Genomic DNA, 22,203 nt, shown 5'->3' with positions numbered 1-22,203 from the left:
CCCCCATGGGCAGACACTGCAGGGATGCGTGAAAGCGTTTAGCCTCCCTGTAGCACTTGCCAGCTGGTCCTGCCTGTCCCCCTCTCACCCACCTAGCAGGCAAGTGCCATAAGAGGACCCAGCCCAGGCAGATGATGGGGCTCATCCTAAGTCACACAGTGGTCAGTGGCAAGGCTGTGCCCCAAAGCCCCATTTCTGGCCATCCCCCCAGGGAGGGGCCTGCCTTGGGCATTTGGGAACCGCCCCTGACTGTCCTGGCCCCATACTGCTGGCTGCAGCTGGCAACCCAGGTCTCAGGAGCTCCCCTTAGCCCCACCACTGTGGGCATTTCCAGAAGCCCCAGTTATGGGAAGATAGGGAGGGTGTTTGGTTTTCATTTGGCACAGCAGTTTCACGGGCCTGCCCTGACAAGGGAGCTTTGGCAGGCCTGACCTCAGGAAAGTGAGGGCATTGGATTAACCCCAGCTCTCAGATGTACTGGCATGGTCCAAGCTGAGCCTGCAGCCAGGACGGGGGAAGGCTGGCCTGCCCAGCTCTGTGCAAGGGCTCTTCTCTCAGCATCCCAAGTCAGGCAGCTGTGAAGGTGGTGACCGCCATAGGCCCCGGCTGTGGACAACCCAGGGGATAGCCACGGGCTGGGCATCCCAACACCTGCCAGCACGTGCAGAGGGCATGTGGGCACTGGGTCGGCACAGCAAGTCAGCCGGGGGCCAGCAGCCTAAGTTCCAGAGACCTTTGACCCCAGGATCACCTGAGAAGAAAGAAACCCCTTTGCCAAGCTTCTCCTCTCTGCCTGCCCATCATCTGACATGAGGCCTCATGTTGACCACTCGGAGTAGGAGTTCTGCCCATTTTACAGACGAGAACACATTTATGACATCACTGGCTTACAAGAGGGCACACAGCAAGCCTGGGGGAGTGTCCGGGCCCGCTGTACCCACCTTCACCCCCCGGAGTGGTTGGCGAGCACAAGCTGCCGAGTAGGATTTGGGTCCTGGAAGCAGGGAAGCCGGGTATAATGGGTACACTGTCTCCCATATAACTGTGTTTTAAAATATGTTAGTGGCCCTAGAATTTATTTCTTCCTATCTTACATATCCACGTCCATGAACGTGATTTGCTTCTCGACGAGATAGTCGGGCTTTCCTGCCTCCTCGTTGACAACTCGAGGTCACAATTAGGACCGAAGGATTCTCTCTGGGGCTTAGAGGGGACATTTAGTGTAGGAGCCTAAAGGGACGGGCTGTAAAGGAGCTGGACGGACCCTCCCAGGCCCTGAGATGCAGGCTTTGCGGCTGCTTGTTTTCCTCCATTCCTCATCCGTCCATCCTTCACTCACACGTTTAGTTGGCATTTATTCTCTAGAGGAGGTAGCATGCTCTCAGGTCTGTAGGTCAGGAGGGTGTAAGAAGTGGGGGAGAGGGAGAGGAAGGATGCAGGCAAAGGGCCCCAAGGCAGGGGAGGGGGCAGGGGGGTGGGGTGGGTGCCGCTGGAGCTGGAGATGTGGCGGGGGGACGGGGGTCTGGGTGTGCACCCTTGCAGCTTCCACTCGACCCTGCTAGTAATGTGGGGAAGCAAATGGTGGGATCGGCCAGGGAGGACCTCTGGCCCGTCAGTCCTTTTTCACCATGTGTTGGGAGGAAGAGGTTGGCCGGATTGTGGCTGCTCGAGAAGGTGGTGTGACATGCTGGGTGCAAATTTGGGGTTCAACATCTGGCAGAGGGAGGGCCCTGCTGCTGTTCTCTGTAAGGTGGCATGTTGGAGAGGGACATCCTTGGGGTCTGGAGTGGCACGGACCCGACTCCCATCAGCCAGCCGTCGCTCACCAGCAGCCTACGGCAGTTTCTGCACTGTCGTCTCACTGCCCTCCCTGTTTCTGCTTTGTCACCCCGCAGCCACAGGGGCTCTCCCAACATGTGTCAGCTCTGTCCGCCCTCTAAGACTTCCAGAGGCCCATGCGTTCCTCACCACCCATCGGCGTGCCCCACACTTCCCTCAGGCTCTCACCTCAGTGCCCCTGTGTCTGGAACATTCTCCCTCGCCCTCTTCCCTCACCCGCCTTCACCCCAGTCTCTGTCCAGTGCCAGCTCCTCCATGAGGCCTACAAAGTAGCAACCTGTCCCCAAAGCACCAGCCACCATCTGACGTGCTGCACATTGACGAGTTTGCCACAGCCCTCCTCCTGCCAGAAGGAAAGCTCTCTGAGGGCAGGGGTCCCCGTCTCTGGTCACCTGTGTCCCTAGCACCCAGTGCCAGGGCCTGCCCCAATGGAACAGTGACCTTGGGGAAGACACTGAACTTCTCGGAGCCACCGTTCCTTCTCTAAAAGCAGTGGCTGATTCGTTGCCTCTCAAAAGCCAGAAATGAAATCGTCTCCAACCCCAAGATGTGGAGATTCCATCCTGACACCAGCCTCCCAATTGTTTTCTCAAGAGGCAGAAGAGGGCCCTGTCGCTCCTGGGCTGCGAGAGTCTCCCCAGATGATCCCCCTCCCCATTAAAAAAAAAAATATTTCCAATCTTGCGATGCCCAGCCATGTGCTAGGCCCAATGATGGAAATGGGGAGCCCAGTCTGGGGACGGGGGCAGGGAAAACGTCACCATAGTTGTTGCTACCAACTGCTTTGCCAGGCCTGGTGAGGCTGTCATGGGAACCCGAGACCTGGGAGGATGGGAGGAATTCATTCATAGAGTGAACGTTTTTGGAAAACCCACCAAGCTCCCAGTTCTCCAACAGTGTCCAGGCTGGACAAGGTTCTTACTCTCTATCACGGCACCCTTTCGGGTTGCCTTCCTACGTTTACCCATCAGATATTCTCTCATTCATGAGGGCGCTTCTTTCCGTGTGCCCCATGGGCCTCTGACTGGACTGTCCACCCCATCAGAGCTGGGCCCTTATCTGGCCTGCTTGCTGGACAGTGCCCGGTACACAGCAGCAAATGGACACAAGGCACCCGGCAGTGGTGGTACCACACGATCAGTGTTGACAGAGAGAAGCACAGGGCACTGGGGAGCCTGCGGGAGGGCCCATTGGACCCAGGAGGGTGGAGAGAGTCCGGGCATGCGTCCCCTGTTGGTTCCGGAAGGAGGAGAGGCAGCTGCGTGCCCCCCACTGGACATGCCTCTTTGGGGGCGGCTTTGGGGCTCCACGCTGCCTCCATACCCGATCTGTAGGGGCGGTGCTGTGCGTTCTTGGGCTGAGACAAGTGAGCACCTGTGGGTGCCATGTGCAACACTGAGCTTCTGCTTCTCATGGGGAACAGGGCCCCTCTTTGGGCATTCCTTGTCAGGGTGTCAGTGGGTGACATCCCCACCCTCAGAGCATGTGCCCGGATGGGGGCCGTGTTTGTACTCGCAGGACCTCCACCCAGGAAGCCAGGGTTAGATCCCCATGTCAGGATGAGGGAGCCCGAGGTTCCTCCGCTCATCTGTGACAGACCCACCCTAGACCTGTCACCCCATTCCCTGAGCGACAGTGGGGGTTTCAGGTCCCGGAGTCTCATGTTCCGCTGCCCCTGACCCAAGGGTTGTCAGTTGGGGCCGAGGGTGGCTCCCATCCATGCCCCTGCCCTGGGGCTGCCCAATCCCAGGCCTGGACAGCAGGGACCACCAAGTGCCCGGACCACCATCTGCCATCCCTAGAGGCTCCAGGAGCCCACCCAGCTAAAGGCCCCTGACCAGCGTGCCTGTAGCTTTTGTGCAGAGCTGGGAGGTTAATAGGAGGCAGCCCTCTCTCTGTGTTCCCTTCTTACTGTAGTCCCAGGCCATTGTGTCCATCAGCTCCCACTCTGCACCCCCACCCCCACCCCAACTGCAGTTTCTGCAGCTTGGAAATGGGCACATCACACCCCCTGACCTGCTGGCAAATGGAGGGGGGCCAGGGGACTGTGGCTGTCTCTGTGTTGTCCCAGCCCCATCCGCACCCAGGGTCTGAGCCCACCACGTGCTACTCTCAGGGACTCTGGGCCTCGGGATGGTGTGGGGGTGACGTGTCAGAGCAGGAGAGCCACATCCAGCCCTCCCCTGGGGCCTCTGCCCGTGCTTGCCATCCCCTGTCCTCTCCCATCCTTGGCCTGTCCCGGTCCTCAGGGGGCAAGGAGCTCCTGCCCCAAGCCAAAGGCCCATCCCAGCCTGCTGCTCTCATGCCCACAAAGGACCGTGCAGGTGACAGATGCATCCACGAGAACAGAGAAGCCCGTGTCAGCACGCCCCTCAGCATCCAGTAACACGGGGCCTGGCGTTTGAGGAGCCCCACAAACTTTGTTAAAAACCCAAAGAGGAGGAAGGCATTATTTCCTGGGCAGTGGGGAAGGACAGGGCTCCTTACCAATCCCCTCCAAAGCCCAGCTCTCACTTGAGGTCTGATGGGCTTCAGCCCTCCACCTCTCCAAGTAGCTTTCTGTTAGTTCTCTCTCCCGCTGGGAGGGCAGGAGGCTATTTGGGTGCTGATCCTACCAGCAGTAGTACAGGGCCAGGCTTGGGCGAGGGTCATGACTACAGCTGATCCTTTGGCACAGGCTGGCAAGTGCCAGATGTGGGAGTCGCCCCCGCTTTCCCCCTGGTTCAGAAACACACCCTAACACAAAATCGGTTCGTGTGTGCTTGCCTCTCCCACTGGGTGGACCCCAGGCTGGTGTGGGCCGAGGACACCGGCTAGAGGTGTGCCAGCAGGCCCATCCCCCTATCTGGCCCAGTGGCTCAGTGTCGCCCTCTCCGGACTTCAGTCCCCAGATGACAAATAACCCCACCAGGCCACATGGGAGGGCTCAGAGCCCTTTGGCCACAAAAGAAATTCCAGGCATCAGTGAAATCCTGTCCAGGGCAGAGCCACAGACCATTTTGGGAAAAGGCGAAGAGCACATGTGAGGCAGGCTCTGCCAAGTTGGGGCTCACGGGGGCTAAACTTGGCATACGCTGGCAGGGTCACCCAGTCCTCCAGCAGCTGGCTGCCCAGCACCAAGGAAGTTGGGGGGGTTTGCTTTGGACCCACCTGAGGCCCCCAGATAGCCCCAGCGTTGGTGGCCGTGGACTTAGGCACAGAGAGGCAGTTGTCAGGCCCTGGGGACACCCACAGTCACGTGGGCTTGCAGGCTGTACTGGAGGGAGGGCTGGGGGACAACAGTCCAGGCTCAGGGGACAGGGGGTGTCTGTGGAGTGTGGGGGGGGGTCAGTATTTACACATCTGCCACAGCCCCACGCCTGAGCTAGCCAGGCCACACACACCCACCTCCCTGATCCTCAGCCACAGGCCCAAGCCGGGCTCGGCCTCCGAGCACAAACCCAGGGGCACCGGCACCCCGACCCCATCAGCCTGTGTGCTGGGTGGGGGGCAGCCCTGCCCTGGCTCTGGGTGCAGCTTTGCAAGGCAAGGAGGGCTCAGCTTCTCTTGTCTGCCACTTTCAAACTGAGAGCCGAGGTCGGGACCACCCCTGCAGGGTGCCTCCCTAACCCTTCCCACCCCCACCGCGCCACCCCTGCCCTTTGCCTGTCAGCCAGTGAGGACAGCCACCTGCCCTGCCACCCACCCGCCCGCACCAGCTCGGGAAACGGGGCTGGGGCTGCTGCAGTAATCAGGAGGCCCCATATGGGTCCTGGAAAATGAGTGCTCCCTGAGCTTTTGTTCACCTTCATTATTCTGGATGGTTCTTTTTTTTTTTTTTTTTTTCCCTCTCCCAAGTCCTAAAAATGACATTTTTAATATGTGGAATTTTTTTTTCTTTTTTTAAGAAAAGCAATATGAAGAAGACTTTTATTGTCAATAAGCTCTACCTTTTAAATGAGTTATCTTAGTTTCTGCTCCGGGTATTTTAATTGAAGATTAACTGCTGTTAAAGAGCGTCCACATTTAGGGAGTCAGTGTTTGGAGTATTAAAATTCAGCTCCGTCCGTGGCGGGGGGGGCGGTGCTCCCCAGGGACCACCGGGAACCGTGACCCCCTCCCTCTCCTCCCGCGGCCTTGGGGGGCTGCCCGGCCGGCCTCAGCCCCCCACCACCCCCACAACACTGTCCCCAGCAGACCCCTTGCCTTGGCCAGGCTTTGAGCTTTGCACTTCAGGTGCCAAGAAGGGAAAAAAGCCTCATTCATTGACCACTCACTGGCTGGCAGACTGACCTTGGGCCAGTCACTTTCCCTCATGGACTTCAGGGCTATAATCAGGCGTTGCTTCTCCAGGGATGGCGATTGTCCAGCACATGACATGGCAGGGACCTGGCTGGGGGCCCCCCCAGGCCCCTCCCAAGGTCCTAGTGCAGGGCCCAGCCCCAGGCAGACTCAGCAAGCCCCAAGTTGATGGAGACCCAGGTAACCTGGGCCCCTGGCTAGGGGTCGAGAGCAGAGCGAGGCCTGGCGCCTGTCCCAGCACCGCAGCACAGCGCCTCCTGGCGGCGGGACCAGGCGGCAGGCCTCTCTTCTGTCACCTCTGTCCCTGCCAAGGAGGAAACCCCAGTGCAGCGCGGGCAGGAAGCCCCTCTGCGTCCGCCAGCTTGGCATTCAAAGCAGGCCCGTCGGCTCAGAGCTCGGGCTCCCCCAGCACCTCCGTCGGCTGCCCCTGGCCCCAGCCCACCCTCACTGTGGACCTCGAGGCCTCTCTCCAGGGAAGTCCCCAAGCCAGTGCTCTCCTCCCTAGCAATCGCCATGTTCCAGAAGCCAAATAGAGCAGACCAAAGAATGGCCCCTGCCTGTTTCCTGAGAGGCTTGGGCGTGTGCACAAGTGGGTCCAATCACCTGGTGAAGCACGGTCGGCTGTGAGAACCAGCCAGGAGGCAGCGCCAGCTGCACCGTCCAAGAGAGCAGAAATGGTGCCTTGCTCCAGCAAGAAGCTTGGGCTTCTCTACCCGGGACTGAGGAGGGTGGGAGCCTTCTGGGGCCCGAGACTCCTCTCTGCCACCAGCTGTCTGGGTGACCTTGGGCAAGCCATCTCATGTCCCTGGGCCTCAGTTTCCATCTCTGAATAGCAGAATGGTAGTGTGCCAGCCCGCGTGAGTTGCAGGGAAAAGTGGTCTTTGCTGGGTTAGGGGCACATCATCAGATGAGAGCTGGTCTCTTCCTTTGGGGGGCCCCAACTACTGAGGGGCATGTGGAAGCTGGGGGAGTCAGAGTCACATCCCGGGGGTACCACAGTCAAGAACCTGGCCCCACCATTCCCACCTATGTGACCTCAGGCAAGTCACAGAACAGCTCTGTGCCTCAGTTTCCCTGTGTCTAAAGGAGCTATGAAATGTAGGTGAAACCCCGGTGCCTGCATACAGAAAGTGCTTTGACAGTGCCCGGCACATAGCAAAGGTGCACGAACGTGGCCTAATATTGCTGTCATTTCAGTAATTACTGAGACCCGCTGGGGCCCATCTGGGGGATGATTTAGGCCCAGCCTGCCTCAAACCAGGCGGCCTTTCCTTCTTAAGCTCTCCTCTCTGCCCTGTGGGCAGCTTTCAGTGTCTTGTCGGGCAGCAGCCCAGCCCAGAAGCATCCTAGTTGCCCGGTGGCCCCCCAGGGGGACCGAGACCATAGCAACAGCCCGGGCCTCATCACAGCCAGGCCCAGCCCATGCTGCCCTGGGGCAGGCAGATGCCCAGGGTGGGCAGAGGCCCACACCCAGGGCCCACACCCTTGCTTCTTGCCATCTCCAAGAGACACCTAGCCTGCCTGCCCACAGCACTGCCCGCCACTGCCCCTCTGTCCCTAGCGAGACACAGCAGGGTCTTGGGGTGGTGAGGACCCACAGTCAGACTCCAGGCTGCAGCAGATGGGCAACTTTGTGAAATCCCAGGCCTGAGTGCAAATCCCAGCTCCACCGTGGGCAGTGAGGGCTGAGCCTGTAGAGGGAGGGCCTCATGTCCAGACTGCGGGGACATCACAAGGCCTGAGCGAGACCCTAGCTATCCAGCCCTGGCTGCAGGAGGGTGGGCCCATGGAGGGGGATGCTCAATAAGCTGTTGCTGTGATGCTGAGCCCACCTCACCTGGCTGGCCCCGAGGCCCCTCCCTCCACAGAGCAGAGCAAGTACCTAGCCAGGTGTAGTTCTACAGTGCCAGCTGGGCCTTCCCCACCCAAAAACTTATTTTTTTAGTGCTATTTTAAATGAAAGTTCAATGGCATTTTACATTCCCAAGATCACCAACATCCGGGACCCCAACTTTTTTATCACCTTGAGCAGAAACTGCACCTATCAAGCAATACCTCCCTCTTCCACCCCACCACCCTGACCCCTGGTGACCTATAGTTTACTATCTATCTGAATTATATTTCCTTCTTTTAGGTATACAATATCTGTCTTTTTGTGTCACTCAATATACACTCTCCCAGGTTCATCCATGTTGCCTCATGTTTCAGAAAGAATTTCATTCCTTTTTATGGCTGAATAATATTCCATTGTATGATTGAACCACATTTCGTTCATCCATTCTTCTGCTGGTGGACACTTGGGTTACTTTCACCTTTTAGCTATTGTGAATAATGCTGCTATAAACACTGGTGCACAAATATCTGTTTGAGTCCCTCCTTTCAGTTCTTTGGGGTATATATGAAGAAGTGGGATTGCCGGATCATATGATAATTGTATTTTCAACTTTCTGAGAAACCGCCAAACTGATTTCCACAGTGGCCGCACCATTTTACATCTGCGGCCACTGTGTATAAGAGTTCCTATTTCTCCACATCCTCGTCAACATTTACTATTTTCTGTTTTTTGTGTTTTTTTTTTAATGATAGCCATCTTAATGGGAGTGAGGAGATATCTCATTGTGGTTTGGTTTGCATTTCCCTACGGCAAATGATGTTGAGCATTTTTTCATGTGTTATTGGACATTTGTATGTCTTCTTTGGAGAAATGTCGACACAGGCCCTTTGTCCGTTTTTAAATTGGGTTATGTGAATTTCTGTTGTTGAGTTGTAGCAGTTCTTTTTATATTCTGGATATTGAACCCAGATCAGATAGATGGTTAGCAATTATTTTCTCCCACTCTGTAGGTTGTCTTTTCACTTTCTTGTCCTTTGACATGCCAAAGTTTTAAACTTTGACAAAGTCCATTTTATCTGTCTTTTCTTTTGTTGCTTATGCTTTTGGCATAAAAGCTAAAAATCCATGGCCTACTGGGTCCTGAAGATGTTTCCTTGTAAGAAGTTTATAATATTTGCTCTTATATTTAGGTTGTTGATCCATTTTGAGTTAATTTTTGAATATGAGAGATAAGGGTCCATTTTTGCAAGTGGGCATCCAGTTTTCCCAGCACCATTTGTTGAAAATAAATGTTCTTTCCCCAACTAATGTATTGCCACCCTTGTCAAAAATCAATTAGTCATAGATAGATGTATGGATTTATTTCTGAACTCTCAATTCTATTCCATTGGTCCATAAGTTTATGCCAGTGCCACACCATTTTGATTACTGTGGCTTTATAGGTAGTTTTGAAATTGGAAAGTGTGAGACCTCCAGCTTTGTCCTTCCTTTGCAATACTGATTTGGCTATTCGGGGTCCCTTGCAATTCCATATGAATTTGAGGATCGACTTTTCCATTTCTGCAAATATATATATATGTGTATATAGGCTGTTTGGATTCTGATGTGTGTTGCATTCAATCTGTAGGATCACTTTGGGTAGAATTGACATCATAACAATATTAAGTCTTCCTAGTCATGAACATGGAATGGCTTGCCATTTACTTAGGCAAATTATTTATTTCTTTAATTTATTTCAGCAGTTTTTTGTAGTTTTCAGTGTATAAGTCCTTGACCTCCTAGGTTAAATTTATTCCTGGGTATCTTATTCTTTTAGGAGCTATTGTGAATGGGATTTTTTTTTTAATTTCCATTTCAATATATTCTGTGCTGGTGTTCAGAAACACGATTGATATTTGTATTTAATCTTACAGCCTGCAACTTTGCTGAATTTTTTTATAAGTTCCAGTAGTTTTGTTTTGGATTCTTTAGGATTTTCCATAGAGAGAATCATGTCATCTGTGACTTGATAGTTTTACTTCTTCATTTCTGGTATGAATGCCTTTTCTTTTTCTTGTCTAATTGCTTTGGTAAGGACTTCTAGTACATGTCACCACTCAGGGAAAAGCTTTTAGTCTTTCACCATCGAGTATAATATTAGTTGTGGGTATTTTATAAATGTCCTTTATCCTGTTGAGGATGTTACCTTCTATTCCTTTTTTTCCTGAGGTTTTTTAATCACGAAAGCATATTGGATTTTATCAAATGCCTTTTCTGCGATTGAGATGTTTCTGTGATTTTTCCCTTCATTCTGTTAATGTGGTGCATTACCTTGGTTGATTTCTTACATTGAACCATCCTTGCATACTTTGGGGATAAATCCCACTTGGTCATGGTGTATAATTCTTTTAAAATGCTGTTGGATTCAATTTGCTAGTATTTTATCGAGGACATTTTGAATCTCCATTCATCTTTGCATCTCCCACAGACTTTTGTCACATTCCTGAAACTCACCACCTGGAGTCACCTTGGCTCTTTCCCAGGTTGCAGTCGCCACCCCTCCCTCTCAGCTCAAGCCCTTCTGGAGCGCCTGGTTCCTTCTCTCGGAGTGGAGCTGGGTGTTCAGACAGCTGTCCCCTGCCTGGCCGAGGAGCTTTTCAAGTGCCCTCTGACTCTTAGCCCTAGGCTCGGTCAAAACGGGGCTCCACTCCCGAGAAGGTCACTGGGCCTGCCTTGTCACAGTTATGAGCCCTCTCGTTTGTCTCCCCAGGCCAGAGCTGGCATCTCCCACCTCTCAGCAGGCCCCGCCCTGACATGGTGCAGGCCCTGGGCAGGGGCAGTGGAGTGAAGTGGGATCCTAAAGTGTGGAAAGGACAGCCATTCCCTTGCTCCTGACAGCGTGCCCAGGGTGGCTCAGCGAGTCCCCCAGAGCACTGGCTAGGGACAGGCCCCAGGCTGACATCACTGGGACCCAGAGCTGGCGGGTTGTTCCTTCAGGGCCCAGCGCCCCTCACGGGGAGGCCGTTCCCACAGGCCAAGCCCAGGCTCCTATCCCAGCCAGGGAGAACAGCTTTGCCTTGTCTAGTTCGTATATTAGAATTACCAGGAAAGCTTCCCGGAGCTGAGCCGCCTGGTACTTGAGGCGATGTCCTGGGTAAGAGAACTGGTGCATTCCCGTAGCCCACCTCCTTCACCCCTCGAGCCCTTTGCCAACCAGCCTCCCATGGACTGACAGGCCCCTGAATAGGCTGCCTGGCTGTGGGAGGGTGATTAGGAGCCAGGCAGGCCAGCGGGTAAAGCTCTGACCTCCCTCGGCAAGGGGCCGCCCTGGGACAGAGCCAGCTGTCAGGGCCTGGCCATGCTGCAGACAGCCACCCACGTGGTCACCTCACATCTCCAGCCCCAGCTACTCAACTGGGACGATGGGGGTCTGGACACAGGGTGGTGTGTGGAGACCCTGGGCTTCCCTGGAGGAAGGAGGCTGGGAAGGCTTAACCTGACGCCAAGCCTTTTGTGGGGAGACCCTAGGAGGAGTCAGGCTTTGCACAAGTGGAGGCCAGTGAAGGGCTGAGTGATGGGGAGCAAGAAGCGGGGGGCTGCGATGCCGGGGAGGAAGCGGCCGGAGTCAAGGGCAAGGGTCAGCAGGAGGCAGCTCCTGAGGGGCTGGTTTGAGGAATTTGGACCCCTTACTGAGAGGGGTTGTGAGCCGCTGAAGATTTCTGGGCCGGGATGGATGACCAGGTTTTTGTTCTAGAAGGATCTCTCTGGTAACACTACCAAGGGCAGATCAGAAGGGGGAAGCTGGCAGGGAGTTCTGGAAAGAGAGTGGCTGGCTGCCGGAGCCAAAGGGCCAGTGCCACTGGTGCCCGGGCTGGGGACCTGCTCTTGTTGCATCTCCCCAGATACACACTGGCAGCGCCACCCACCCCAGGCCTTCCCGGGGACACCAGCCAGACCCCAGTTCCGAGCCAGGCCCTCGCTGGCCAACTCATTTAACCACCCCACACCTCAGTTTCTCGCTGGTGATGGAGAGTGACGAGAACCTCCCTGTCACCCCACAGGGTGGGACTTTGATCCCCGCGTCACAGGTGAGAGCGTGGGGTCTCGGCACCCCGGCCACAAACTGCCGAGGGAGGCCGGGAAGCTGACACTGTTGGTCATCGGTGCCCTGGTGAGTTTGGGACAGCCGCCAGCCCGCACACATTGTCCAGGCGGCTTACAGGACTGAAAACTTGGTGACAACAAAACTTTCCTCCCTCCGGGCCCCCCTCTTCCCTGTAATAACTCAACCTCTGCCTCATTCTCGAGACCAACTCATTTCCTGCCTACTTCAGGCAGGTTTTGTTTTTTGCCCTAAAAAAAAAAAAAAAAACCTTCCCTCCACATGATGCGCCAGTCTTTCCTTCCCCATGCACCCCCAAGCCCCCAAAGCCTTGAATACATTATAATTCCAATTTACACGGTGTGGGAAAGATGTTCCGCAAAGAGTCCTCTTTTGTTTTTGAAGACTCCATCGTTGCCGTTAAGAAGCTTAATATAAATTAAAGGAGGCATTAGCCAACATTAAGACATCAAAATGGGGGTGCACGGCGCCCGTTTCCACCGCTTCCAGCCGAATCAAAGGGCTGCGGGGAGCCCATAGCGAAGAACACTTCCAATCAAGGGGACCCGTGCGTCGCGCGCCTTCCCCTAATTCCTTTTGTCGCAGGGACAGCGAAGTACGAAGTAAGTCTGATAAAAAACTTAATCACCTTATCTTTTTAAAGCAAATTGCATCTTTGTTTACCTACGGGATCCATGGCAGGAAGAGTAAGGAAGAAAACCAGGATGCCTGTCCCCGCCTCCCGCCAGCCACGTTAAAAGCTTTAGCTGCCAAGGATTAAAAAAAAAATACAACAGAGAAACCAAGGCTGACGAAGAGACGGTTTGAGGATTCGAAAGTCGCTGTCACTCTCCAAAGACAAGTTCAGAGGGGGCTCTGGGAGGCAGGAGCCCGAGGCTCCCTCACGGGGGGCCCTTATCCCCCAGGGGCGTCACCCCGGCTCAGGCTTGCCCCCCTGGATGCCTTCTGACCCCTCCAGAGTCTCCCAAAGGTGCACTCTGTCCTGAAATTCCTCCTGGGAAACTGACTGCCTGTCCTTGGGCTCCTTTGACCCCATCCTACCAGTTCCTAGAGGCCCCTGGCGCTGCTCCACCGTCAACCGTGGGCATATCCTCTAACCTGGGTGTGCCTCAGTGGTTCCCCTGCAAAATGGGGGTGTGAGTGCATCCCCTGTGCATGTCAGACCTCTACCAACCAAGCCCTGTATTAGACAAGTCATCTGCCTCCCTCTTCTGCCCTTCATCACCCCATCCTTCCCCCTGACCTGGCCTCAGCCCAGGCCACAGCTCAGCCTCTCCTTTTAACCAGCCAGCAGACATCCCACTGGGGTGCTGGGCTTTCCGAGACCCCCCCTGTGACCCAGAGCAAGGCAGCTTCATAAATGGGGGAGCCATAGACCCCTTCCTTCAAATGAAATTGTATTCTGAAGCCCAGCAGGTACCACGCAGCTGTGCAGCCACCCGCCTCCTCCAGGCAGCCCTCCTGCTTACAGGCCTGAGTGCCTACTCCCAGACTTGCAGCCGGGCTGACTCCAAGGCCCCTCCATCATCACCAGTATGCTGACCCCAGAACGCAGCCCCCGGCCCTGGCTCTGGCTCTTCTGCCCTGTAATTTCAGCCCTCTCCCAAGCTGCCAGTGGACCGGAAGGGACGTGCAGCAGGGCCCAGAGTCGGCCGCAGCCCTGCAGGGGCTGCCAAGGGGGCCGCTGACCCCACGCTGCTCGCAAGGGCTCAGTTCCCACTGGGGGGTGCAGGCCACCCACCAGCGTGGAGGCCCTCTTCCAGGCGGGCCTTCAACATGAAAGCGACGCCAGCAATTGGAGGCAATTGGAGGCCTTTGATGGCCGTGTCAGGGCGGCCCCCGCCAGCCAGGGCTTGGGAAACTGTTGTGCTTCCCGCATTCTTCCCTGATTACCCCCGGCCCAAGCCAAGGCCCAGACCAGGCCGCAGCCCATTGTGCCTTTGTGTGGAGCTGGCACTCGGTGAGAAAGGGCCGGCCTGGCCCTGGGAGAGCGTTCCCAGGGAGAGCCCCGGCAAGTAGCAGCACCCCAGGGTCACAGCCACCCACGCCCACCGCTGCCCGGGGTCTGGGCTCATCAGGAAGTGGGGCGGGGGATTCCAGAGGAAGAGAAGGGGACAGGGGCTGAGGCCTTGCTGCTCTGTGGACATGGCACTGAGGGCACTCAGTGAGCCCCATGGGGGCCTTGCCAGGTAGGAGAGCATAACGAGGGCCACCCAGAGAGGAGGGTGGCACCCAGGCCAGCCAGTGGCCACAGCCTGCGCTGTTCCCCAGGGCCCACTGGGGTGCAGGCAGGTGTGTCCTGGGCGGGGAGGCTCAGGCTCTGCTGAAGCATCTTCTCCTCCCCCTGCCTCCTGCACCCCTGGGCGAGCCAATCATTCATCCACTCATGCATTCATCCAGCAAATGCTCCCTGGGCTTCCCCTGTGCTGGCACTGGGCTGGGGAGAGGGCAGTCCTCCTCTCCCCTCCCAGGCACAGAAAGCAACAATGGGGACAGTGAGGCTGGGCAGGTAAAGAGACGCCTTCCCGAGAAGGCAGTGGTCAATCTGGAGCTTGTCAGCTGGAAAAGGCAGGGAACAGCATTCAAGTTGGAGGGAACAGCATGTTCCAAGACATGAGTACATGGAGTCCTGACAATTTCTTTGTGGCCCCAAAAGCCCTTCCCGGGCTATGTCAACAGACCTGGCCTCGGGGTGACCAGGAGATGCCCCACTCCCAGCCCCTCCTCTGCCCCTGCCCCTCCAGGGCCCTCTGCCCCGCCCCCACTCCCCAGCTCCGTGAAATTCAGCAGGTTCCAGCCAGATTGCGCTTGGGCCTTCTCTGGGCCTGGGACTTGAGCAGACTCCTGGGACCCGAACACAGACTTTCCCTTGGGAGTACCACCAGCTCAGGACAGGAACCAGGAAGAAGAGAAGAGCAGAAGAGAGAAGAAAGCAGTACTCAGAACCGCACTCCTGGCCACTGGCCTCCAAAATGGATTTCCTTCCAGTCCTTTTTCTCTGTACCGCAGAGGTGCAGCAGAACTCTTCTAACCATTTTTCTCCCAGCGTGTCTTCAGTTAACATTTTAATATGAGTCTTTGTGTCACTTTAAGCTCTTCTCAGCCATCGTTTTTAATGACCATGGTGCGTCGTGCTATCTGGAGGCTGGCTTTGTCTTCACTGACCCCCCGTGACCACAGAGCCCCCTCGTAGCTGTTTTAAATCCTGCCACTCCTCTCGGGAGTTGAGCACACACACAGACTTGGAGCCGGGGCACCTTGGTTATTCCAACCCCACCCCCTGCGAGCTGTGTGACCTCGGGCGGGTGACTTGGCTCTCTGTGCCACTCTCTTTTCAACCCTGTGCTGTGGGGATGGCATGCGATGGCCTCGTGGCCTGTGCTGGCTGACATCTCCGTGCACCCATCCTGGGCTGTGCTTCAGTTTGCTCACTGGGACAGAATTCCTGGAAGCGGATTTCTCAGCTCCTGGATTGGCCATCTGGGGAGCTTGTCCCTCGCGTGTCCATACCAGCCAGTGCCGGGGCTGGGGGTGCTGACACTGCTCGCCGGCTGCTTCTGCCGGGCACACAGCACTGGGTTGGTGGCATGGCGGGGTTGGTGCCTGCCAAGCCCCTCAGAGTCCCCTCAGCCTGGAAAGCTTTCCACCAGGTCCCTGTGTGGCCAGTCCCCTGAGCTCTGGCCCCAGCTCCAATGTCCCTCTGAGAGAGCCTCCCCACTCCCCATTGTAAAATGGCCGGCCTCCCCTGCCAGCCACCCCACCAGCTCTATCTTCCTGGCTGCCCTTTTCTCGGTCAGGAAGGTCCTGCTTGCTTGTTCTCTTATTGGACAGGCCCTGGTCTAATGAGACTCCCCACTGTTTCGTCCCCCCTTCACCCCCACCCCTACCCCTGCCAGGGCCTAGAACACTCAGTGAATGTTCTGGAGTGAAAGGCACAAGAAGCAGACTGGAAGAAACCCATAGGTGGGCCGAGCCTCTCTGCCCACCGACACCACCACATACAGAGATCTTCACTTCCCTCCATCTGCCACTTGGCTAAGGGGGGAAAATGGCCACAGAGAAAGCAAAGCCGTCTCTTAATGGCATTGGCCACGAATCCTCAACTGCCCAACAACCCCTGTGCCCAGGTCTCCCGGTGTTCAGGTTTCTGGGGCTCGGTTTCCAGGCCAGCCCCGTAATGGAGGGGAGGGAAATGAGCCCCCCCATCTCCAAAGAGCAATTAAAGGGCCACGTCCTTGCCAGTGCCAGATAGATTTTCCGGCTCTGCCCGGGTTGGGCAAGCCGAGGTATGCATTGTGTGTAAGGAGAGCTGTGGCGGCGAGATGGGCTGTGATGGGGCCACGCCTGTCTCCCAGCCCACGGAGACGCCACCAGGGAGCCCAGGCCCCTGCCGCCATCAGACCTCCTGGCACCAGAGACGAGCGCCGCCCGTGCCATTTGTCAGGGTCTGGTGCCAGCCACCTCCTCTGTTTGCAGAAGGAAGCGCGGGGCCCGGTCCAGGGGTTCTGATACCTGAAGGCCTGGCGGGCGACGGCTCGGGGGGACTGGCCCAGGGCCATTCCCATGCCCCCACCGCCACCGCCACCCCCAGCCCCAGCCCTGGAGGAGGAGACCGCCTGGGCATGGAGCCCGCAGATTAGACACAGCACAGCCTTAACCATGGAGCTTGGCTGCCCCAGCAGGAAGGCACATCTCCCACTCTCTCTTGCAGCACTGCAGCAGGCAGTGACATTTCCAGCTGCTTCCAGAAGCCACCTGCCTCCTGGAGCCCCATTAAACCAACCACGTGGCCCGAGATCTTCCATAGGGGAGCAGAGATTGCGGGCAGTTGATGTCAGCCCATGTGCACTGAACCACCTGCAGCAAAACCCAGTCCTTTGTGGGATGGGGCAGGGGTGTGCTTGGCTTTCCCCAGCTGACTCTACAGATGTCCCCAAACCAGCCTCCTCGTCACCTTTTCCACCATCCACGAGCTGCAGGGCCAGGACACGACACTCTCAGAGCCTGTCTCCTTCAGAGCCATTTTCAGAACCTCGCTTAGAAGGCAGATTCCCTCCAGACTAGGGGGCACAAGGGGAGCTGGTAGCCAGCATTTGCCAACAGGTCCCGAGTTCAAATCCTGGCTTTTCCTGATGCATTGTGGGACCTCAAGCAAGTCACTGGCCTCGCTAGGCTTCTGTACAATGAAGGGACAGCCGACGTTTTTGGCAAATGTGCTCTAGATACCAGAAATCACTGCGGCATGCACACACCCCCACCCCACCCAGCACTGCCCACCGCACAGCACCCCAGGCTGCCTCAGTCACTGTGCTCCCAAGGTCTTTGCTGCCTGAGCTTCCTGGCCAGCCTCTTGGGAGAAAGCTTAACACCCAGGCAAAACCGGGGAGGGAGGAAATCCTCAGGCATTGGCAGGTGCATGGCAGGCTGCCCCATGTGTGCATCACAGCCCCTCGGCCTCGTGCCTCCACCCAGCTGCCCACCCATCCTGGACACTCAGGCCTCTTTGGACAGGTTCACAGTGGTGCCCTCTAGGGGTGTGTAGGCTGCCTCCCAGCAGCTCCCAGGAGCAGTCCCAGCAGCTGCCGCCCACCGGGCACCATCACCCTGTGCCGTCCTCGTGCCGTCTCACCTCACCATCACCATCACCACAGCCCATCCAGTGCTCCCCCATTAAGAGCCCCACAGGTCTGCCCGTTCCCACTGTGCTTGCAGAGGCCAGCCCGAGCAAAGGGCCGTCCCCGCAGGGGCTGCACCCGGGCCAATGCCAAGAGATTCCTCACTAATGCAGGTCCCAGAGAAAAGGGCCCTGTGGCACCCCATGTGTCAGGGTGAGCCAGGCCTTTGTGACTGGAGAAGGCAGTGGGGGGGTGCTGAGGCCGAGGGACCGGCACATACAGAGGCCCGTCTGTGCGACAAGGGAGCCTGGGAAGGGCCACAGGCTCAGCAAGAGGTTGCAGGGAAGGAGCACAAAGGCGGAAGGCCATGAGACCTGGGAGCAGATGGGCATGTCAGGGTCCCCAGAGAAGCAGATTGCCCCTGAGACAGCGGCATGGTGGGTGTGTACTGCAGGGTGCCCAGGGCTAAAGGAACCGGTAGGGCAGGGCAGTTAAATCCCCCAACTCTCTCTCCTCCTGCCCTCCTGGTTACCTCAGCACCCCAATAGAGGTCCCAGCCAGCCACAGAGCTCAGCTCGCCAATCACAGGGAGTCTCGATGCCCAGTATTAGGGGCAGGGAGGGCCATGGCCAGGCCCGAGCGGGGCAGATCCTTGGGGGCCTACTGGAGGGTGGACAGGTGGGCAGGGGGCTCTGGGAGAAGGCAGCTGTGCTCTGCTCCGCACTGGACCCGACGGCAGCCTGGGTGGACATGGTGGAGGAGGGTGGACCCCCAGGCCTCGAGAAGGAGGCAGGAGAGGGACACGGTCCTGGCTGGGGCCAGGAGGGCTTTCCGGAGACGGGGCCCGGGGTGGGACAGGCAGGGGGCCTGGGGGTGGCTGAGTGACCACAGCTGCCTCTCTGTGCCCTGCAGGTGGCCTCAGTCCCGACTCCAGGAAGATCCTGAGCCTGGCTATGAAGAAGCGTGGCAGGGCGGGCCGTGGAGAGGTGGCTGTTGAAGAGGAGGGCGCCGAGCGGCCCGAGCCTGCCCAGCCCGTCTCGCTCAGCCTTACTTTCAAGCGCTACGTCTTCGACGGTGACAAGCGCATGGTGCAGTCTCCTTGAGCCCAGGTGGCCTCACCCAGGCCAGGCCCAGCACCCAGCTGGACGTACCTGGCCCGCCCCACGGCCCCCCACCCCTTGCCCTTGCAGGCAGCCCCGGGATGGCGGGCCAGAAGGGTCTGTCCCCACTTGTGCCAGCCTCTGCGAAACGGCGAGCGGTCACTCAGCACCCAGGCCCAGCCGGGGACGGAGCCACGGCAGGAGGAGCGGGTGCCTGAGCGGTCAGCATCTCCCAGGCTTCCCAGCGGCCGGCTGTCTGCAGGCCGTCCCCCACCTGCCCCAGGGGCCGGGCACTTGGCAGTTGCAAATAAATGTTCCATGGCCTAGCTGGCTCTTCTGGTGTCTCTCTGGTTTGACTGGGTACCGCCACCCTCCCCTAGGTCTGTTCCCCAGGAGATTGTCGATGGGCACCAGGGAAGGGACCAGAACTCAGAGCCCAGGTGCTGGGGAGAGCACTCAGTGTGTGCAGCCCCCTGAGCTGGGTGGGATGGGCACATGGGCTTCTCAGGACAGATAGGGCCCCGTGAGGCCTGAGTCAGGCCCCTACACACAGGGTGAAGGTGACAGCCAGGCAAACGTACCCCTGGGGAGCGGCTGCTGCAGCACTGGGGAGCCTGAGTGCTGCCCTCACTCTAAGCCAGGACTACCAGCCGCTCCCCAACCTCACCCCCAGCTCACCTGCAGCCCTCACTCCCACAGGCCACCCCACCCTGCTGGCCCCGGGCTGTCTGCTACTCAGGATAGGGAGAAATGGGGAAATCAACTGACTGAGGGAAATCAAAGCTTTTAAAGACATCTGCAGGCCGAAAAGATGTTCCGAGGGCCTTCTCCTCGGCCTCCAGACGGACACAGAGGCCTCCCTTTTATCCCGGTAATCAGTTCATTATGCTTTAATTTGGAAAAAAAAAAAATGGCATTAAAAATATTAACAGGGGCAGGTCATGAGCAAATGGCTGTAGGTTGTTAAGCCCCAGGAGCTGAAGACAGAGAGAGGAAACGAGAGAGCTACGCCATGGAGCTCGCGGTCCCTGTGCACAGTGGGGGCACCCAGAGACCCGAACTAAAGGCACCAGTGGAAGGCCAAGAGTCCCTGCTGCCTGGAGAGGGGGTGACGTGGCAGCTCTGAGCCTCCTTCACAGGCCCAGCCTTCCTTCTGGGGGGACATCTGGGTGGGAGGGCAGGGAGGGGCTATGTACAGACCCGGCCCCCCCATGCCAGGCTGTGAACCCTCTGCTCTGGGTTCAGCCCCCTCTACAGGGGTCTGGTGGGAGGGTGGGACAGGGGGGCAGATACCAGGGGTGGCTCAGTCAGTGTTAGGCTGCGGCCGGGAGGTTCTGGCACCGCTAGTCCCTTCGGCTCACCTCCACCCTGAGGGCCTGTCTGAGGGCTCACCCCAGCTCCCAGGACCCACCTCCAGAAAGAACACCTGCAAGAATAACCTACAGTAATAGCAGTAGCACCTCTCATTGGAACTTCACCCCAGCCCTGCGGAAGGAGCTATGAACACCCCACTCGCCAGTGGGAAACCGAGGCACAGAGAGGCTGCGGGGTCCTTCCAAGTGGGCACCGGGCCCCTTACAGATGGGGAAGCTGCCACGGAGGGCAGAGCTGGAGCTCAGCTCCCTGACTCTGCCTCGTATGCGAGGGCACACCCCCTCCCTCCAACCCCCAATTCTCAGGGAGCAGGGAGCCGAGCAGGGCCAGCTCCTTGGTGGCCACAGGGTGTGAGGCCACCCCTCCCTCCCAGGCCCCCTCGCAGGACAGGCTCCATGGCCCCGAGGGTCCCCGCACTCAGGGCCCAAGTGTCCTGGGGGCTCAGCCCTGAGCAGGACCCAGCCTGCACACACTGTGGGGCCCGGGACAAGTCACCGTCACTCTGCACCCCCGTTTCTTCATTCTCCACACAGGGGCCACGGCCCCAGTGGAGCCATCGTGAGGGCACAGAGTGGATGCTCAGTCAGTCGGTGGGAGCTAAGTCTGGGGGGACATGGGGGAGCACCCGGGGTAGACCACCTGGGTACAGATCCTGGCCTCGCTGCTAGCTGTGTGACCTTGGGCAAGTTCCCTAGCCCCCGTGCCTCAGTTTCCCCATCTATAAAATGGAGAGAATGAAAGCAGCCACCCAGGTAACCAGCTTTGCACAGTGCTGGCACGGGTTTGCCAGGGGACAGCCATCATGGGAGGGGCTGGCAGACTCTTTCCCTCCCGCCCTGAGACGTGAGGGGCCTGGGAACACCTTGGAAAGTGGTGCAGGCGGCCCTAGCCCCAGCACGACCCTGGACCAGCCATTTCTTTCCAGGTGAGGACCCCACATCACCCCCCACCCTTCTCCCCTTTCCCCCCTCCACCCCAAAGACCACCCTCCTCAAAGCCCAGGGAAGGAAGCAGGCTCCAATGGAGGAAACCGAGGCACAGAGAAGGGGAGGGACCAGCCCGTGACTGCGTGGCAGGGAGGAGCTGGCCCACAAGACTCCCAGAAGCCTCTGCGTCCCCCAGGGTGTGCAGCCTGAGAACGCCCCAGGAGAGGCCTCTATCAGGCCTGGCATCAGTGGAAACCCGAGCACCCATTAACCGCGTCGGGCCAGGGCCCACAGCCTTTGAAGGTGTAGCCCAGCCGGGTGGGGTGGACCCAGCAGCTCTGGCAGGGCGGAGACGTGGGCGTGTGTGTCCCCCTCCAACCTCAGCAGCGGCCAGAGGTGTCTCAGCACAGACCTCCCACATCCCTCCCCTCCACCTGGCACCCTCAGCCAGCCAAGGCCCTAGGGCGCAGATGCACGCACCTGCCCATTTATTCTGCCTTGCACCCATTTTACAGATGGGACTGGGGAACTGAGGCTCAGTCAGCAGCCTCAGGGAGAACTGGGATTTGAACCCAGGACAACTCCAAAGCCCACCCCCCGTCCCCCAGTGCCCAGATTTGTCCTTGGAAACGAGGTGCTCTCTGGGCCTGCTTTGGGCCGAGGGGTGGGGCGGGGCAGGGGAGACAGCAGTGCCCGCCCACAGGGAATGAAGTCATGGGCCAGGCGCCCTTCCACGGGCCGCATCAGGAGGGGCAGCCGTGATTGGCAGGCCCCCAACCAGCAGGGCTAATGCACCAGCCAGGAGATAAGGCTTATCTGCAAATGTCCCTGGAATTGAGACTCTGATGGAAACAGGCTCCTGGGTTAATATATTTTTGATAGATAAAGCCTCGGAAACGGGAAGGCCTGAGGGCCCGTGGCGGGAGAAGGGGCAGCTTCTGTTCTCCCCGACCCCCTGCCCTGTCTGTGCGTGTGCATGTGCATTTGTGTGTGTGTGTGTGGTGTGAGTCAGATGGGTCTCTGTGTGCACATCTCTGTGTGTTCATGTATCTGTGTCTCTAAGTCTGTGTTTAGCTGTGGGGTGTGTGTATGTGCATGTGTCTTAGTGTGTGTGTGTGCTTGTGTGTATTGC

General features: G+C 57.7%; 1 protein-coding gene across 3 annotated transcripts in view; it reads left to right on the top strand.

Annotated features, from left to right (window-relative positions):
• Positions 1 to 19,097, top strand: part of EEFSEC (eukaryotic elongation factor, selenocysteine-tRNA specific) — a 304,753-nt gene extending 285,656 nt beyond the window's left edge. For all 3 annotated transcript variants that reach the window (XM_037803120.1, XM_037803109.1, XM_037803130.1), the window contains one exon: positions 18,584 to 19,097. In XM_037803120.1, coding sequence (XP_037659048.1) covers positions 18,584 to 18,774 — 191 coding nt within the window. In that variant the 3' untranslated portion in view covers positions 18,775 to 19,097. The remainder of the gene's footprint in view (positions 1 to 18,583) is intronic.
• Positions 19,098 to 22,203: the final 3,106 nt, after the last annotated feature.

The sequence above is a fragment of the Choloepus didactylus genome, chromosome 1 (genome assembly GCF_015220235.1).
Source record: "Choloepus didactylus isolate mChoDid1 chromosome 1, mChoDid1.pri, whole genome shotgun sequence".
Taxonomy (NCBI): Eukaryota; Metazoa; Chordata; class Mammalia; order Pilosa; family Megalonychidae; genus Choloepus; species Choloepus didactylus.
Note: the sequence above shows the minus strand (reverse complement) of the source record. Positions and strands in the feature narration are given on the sequence as shown.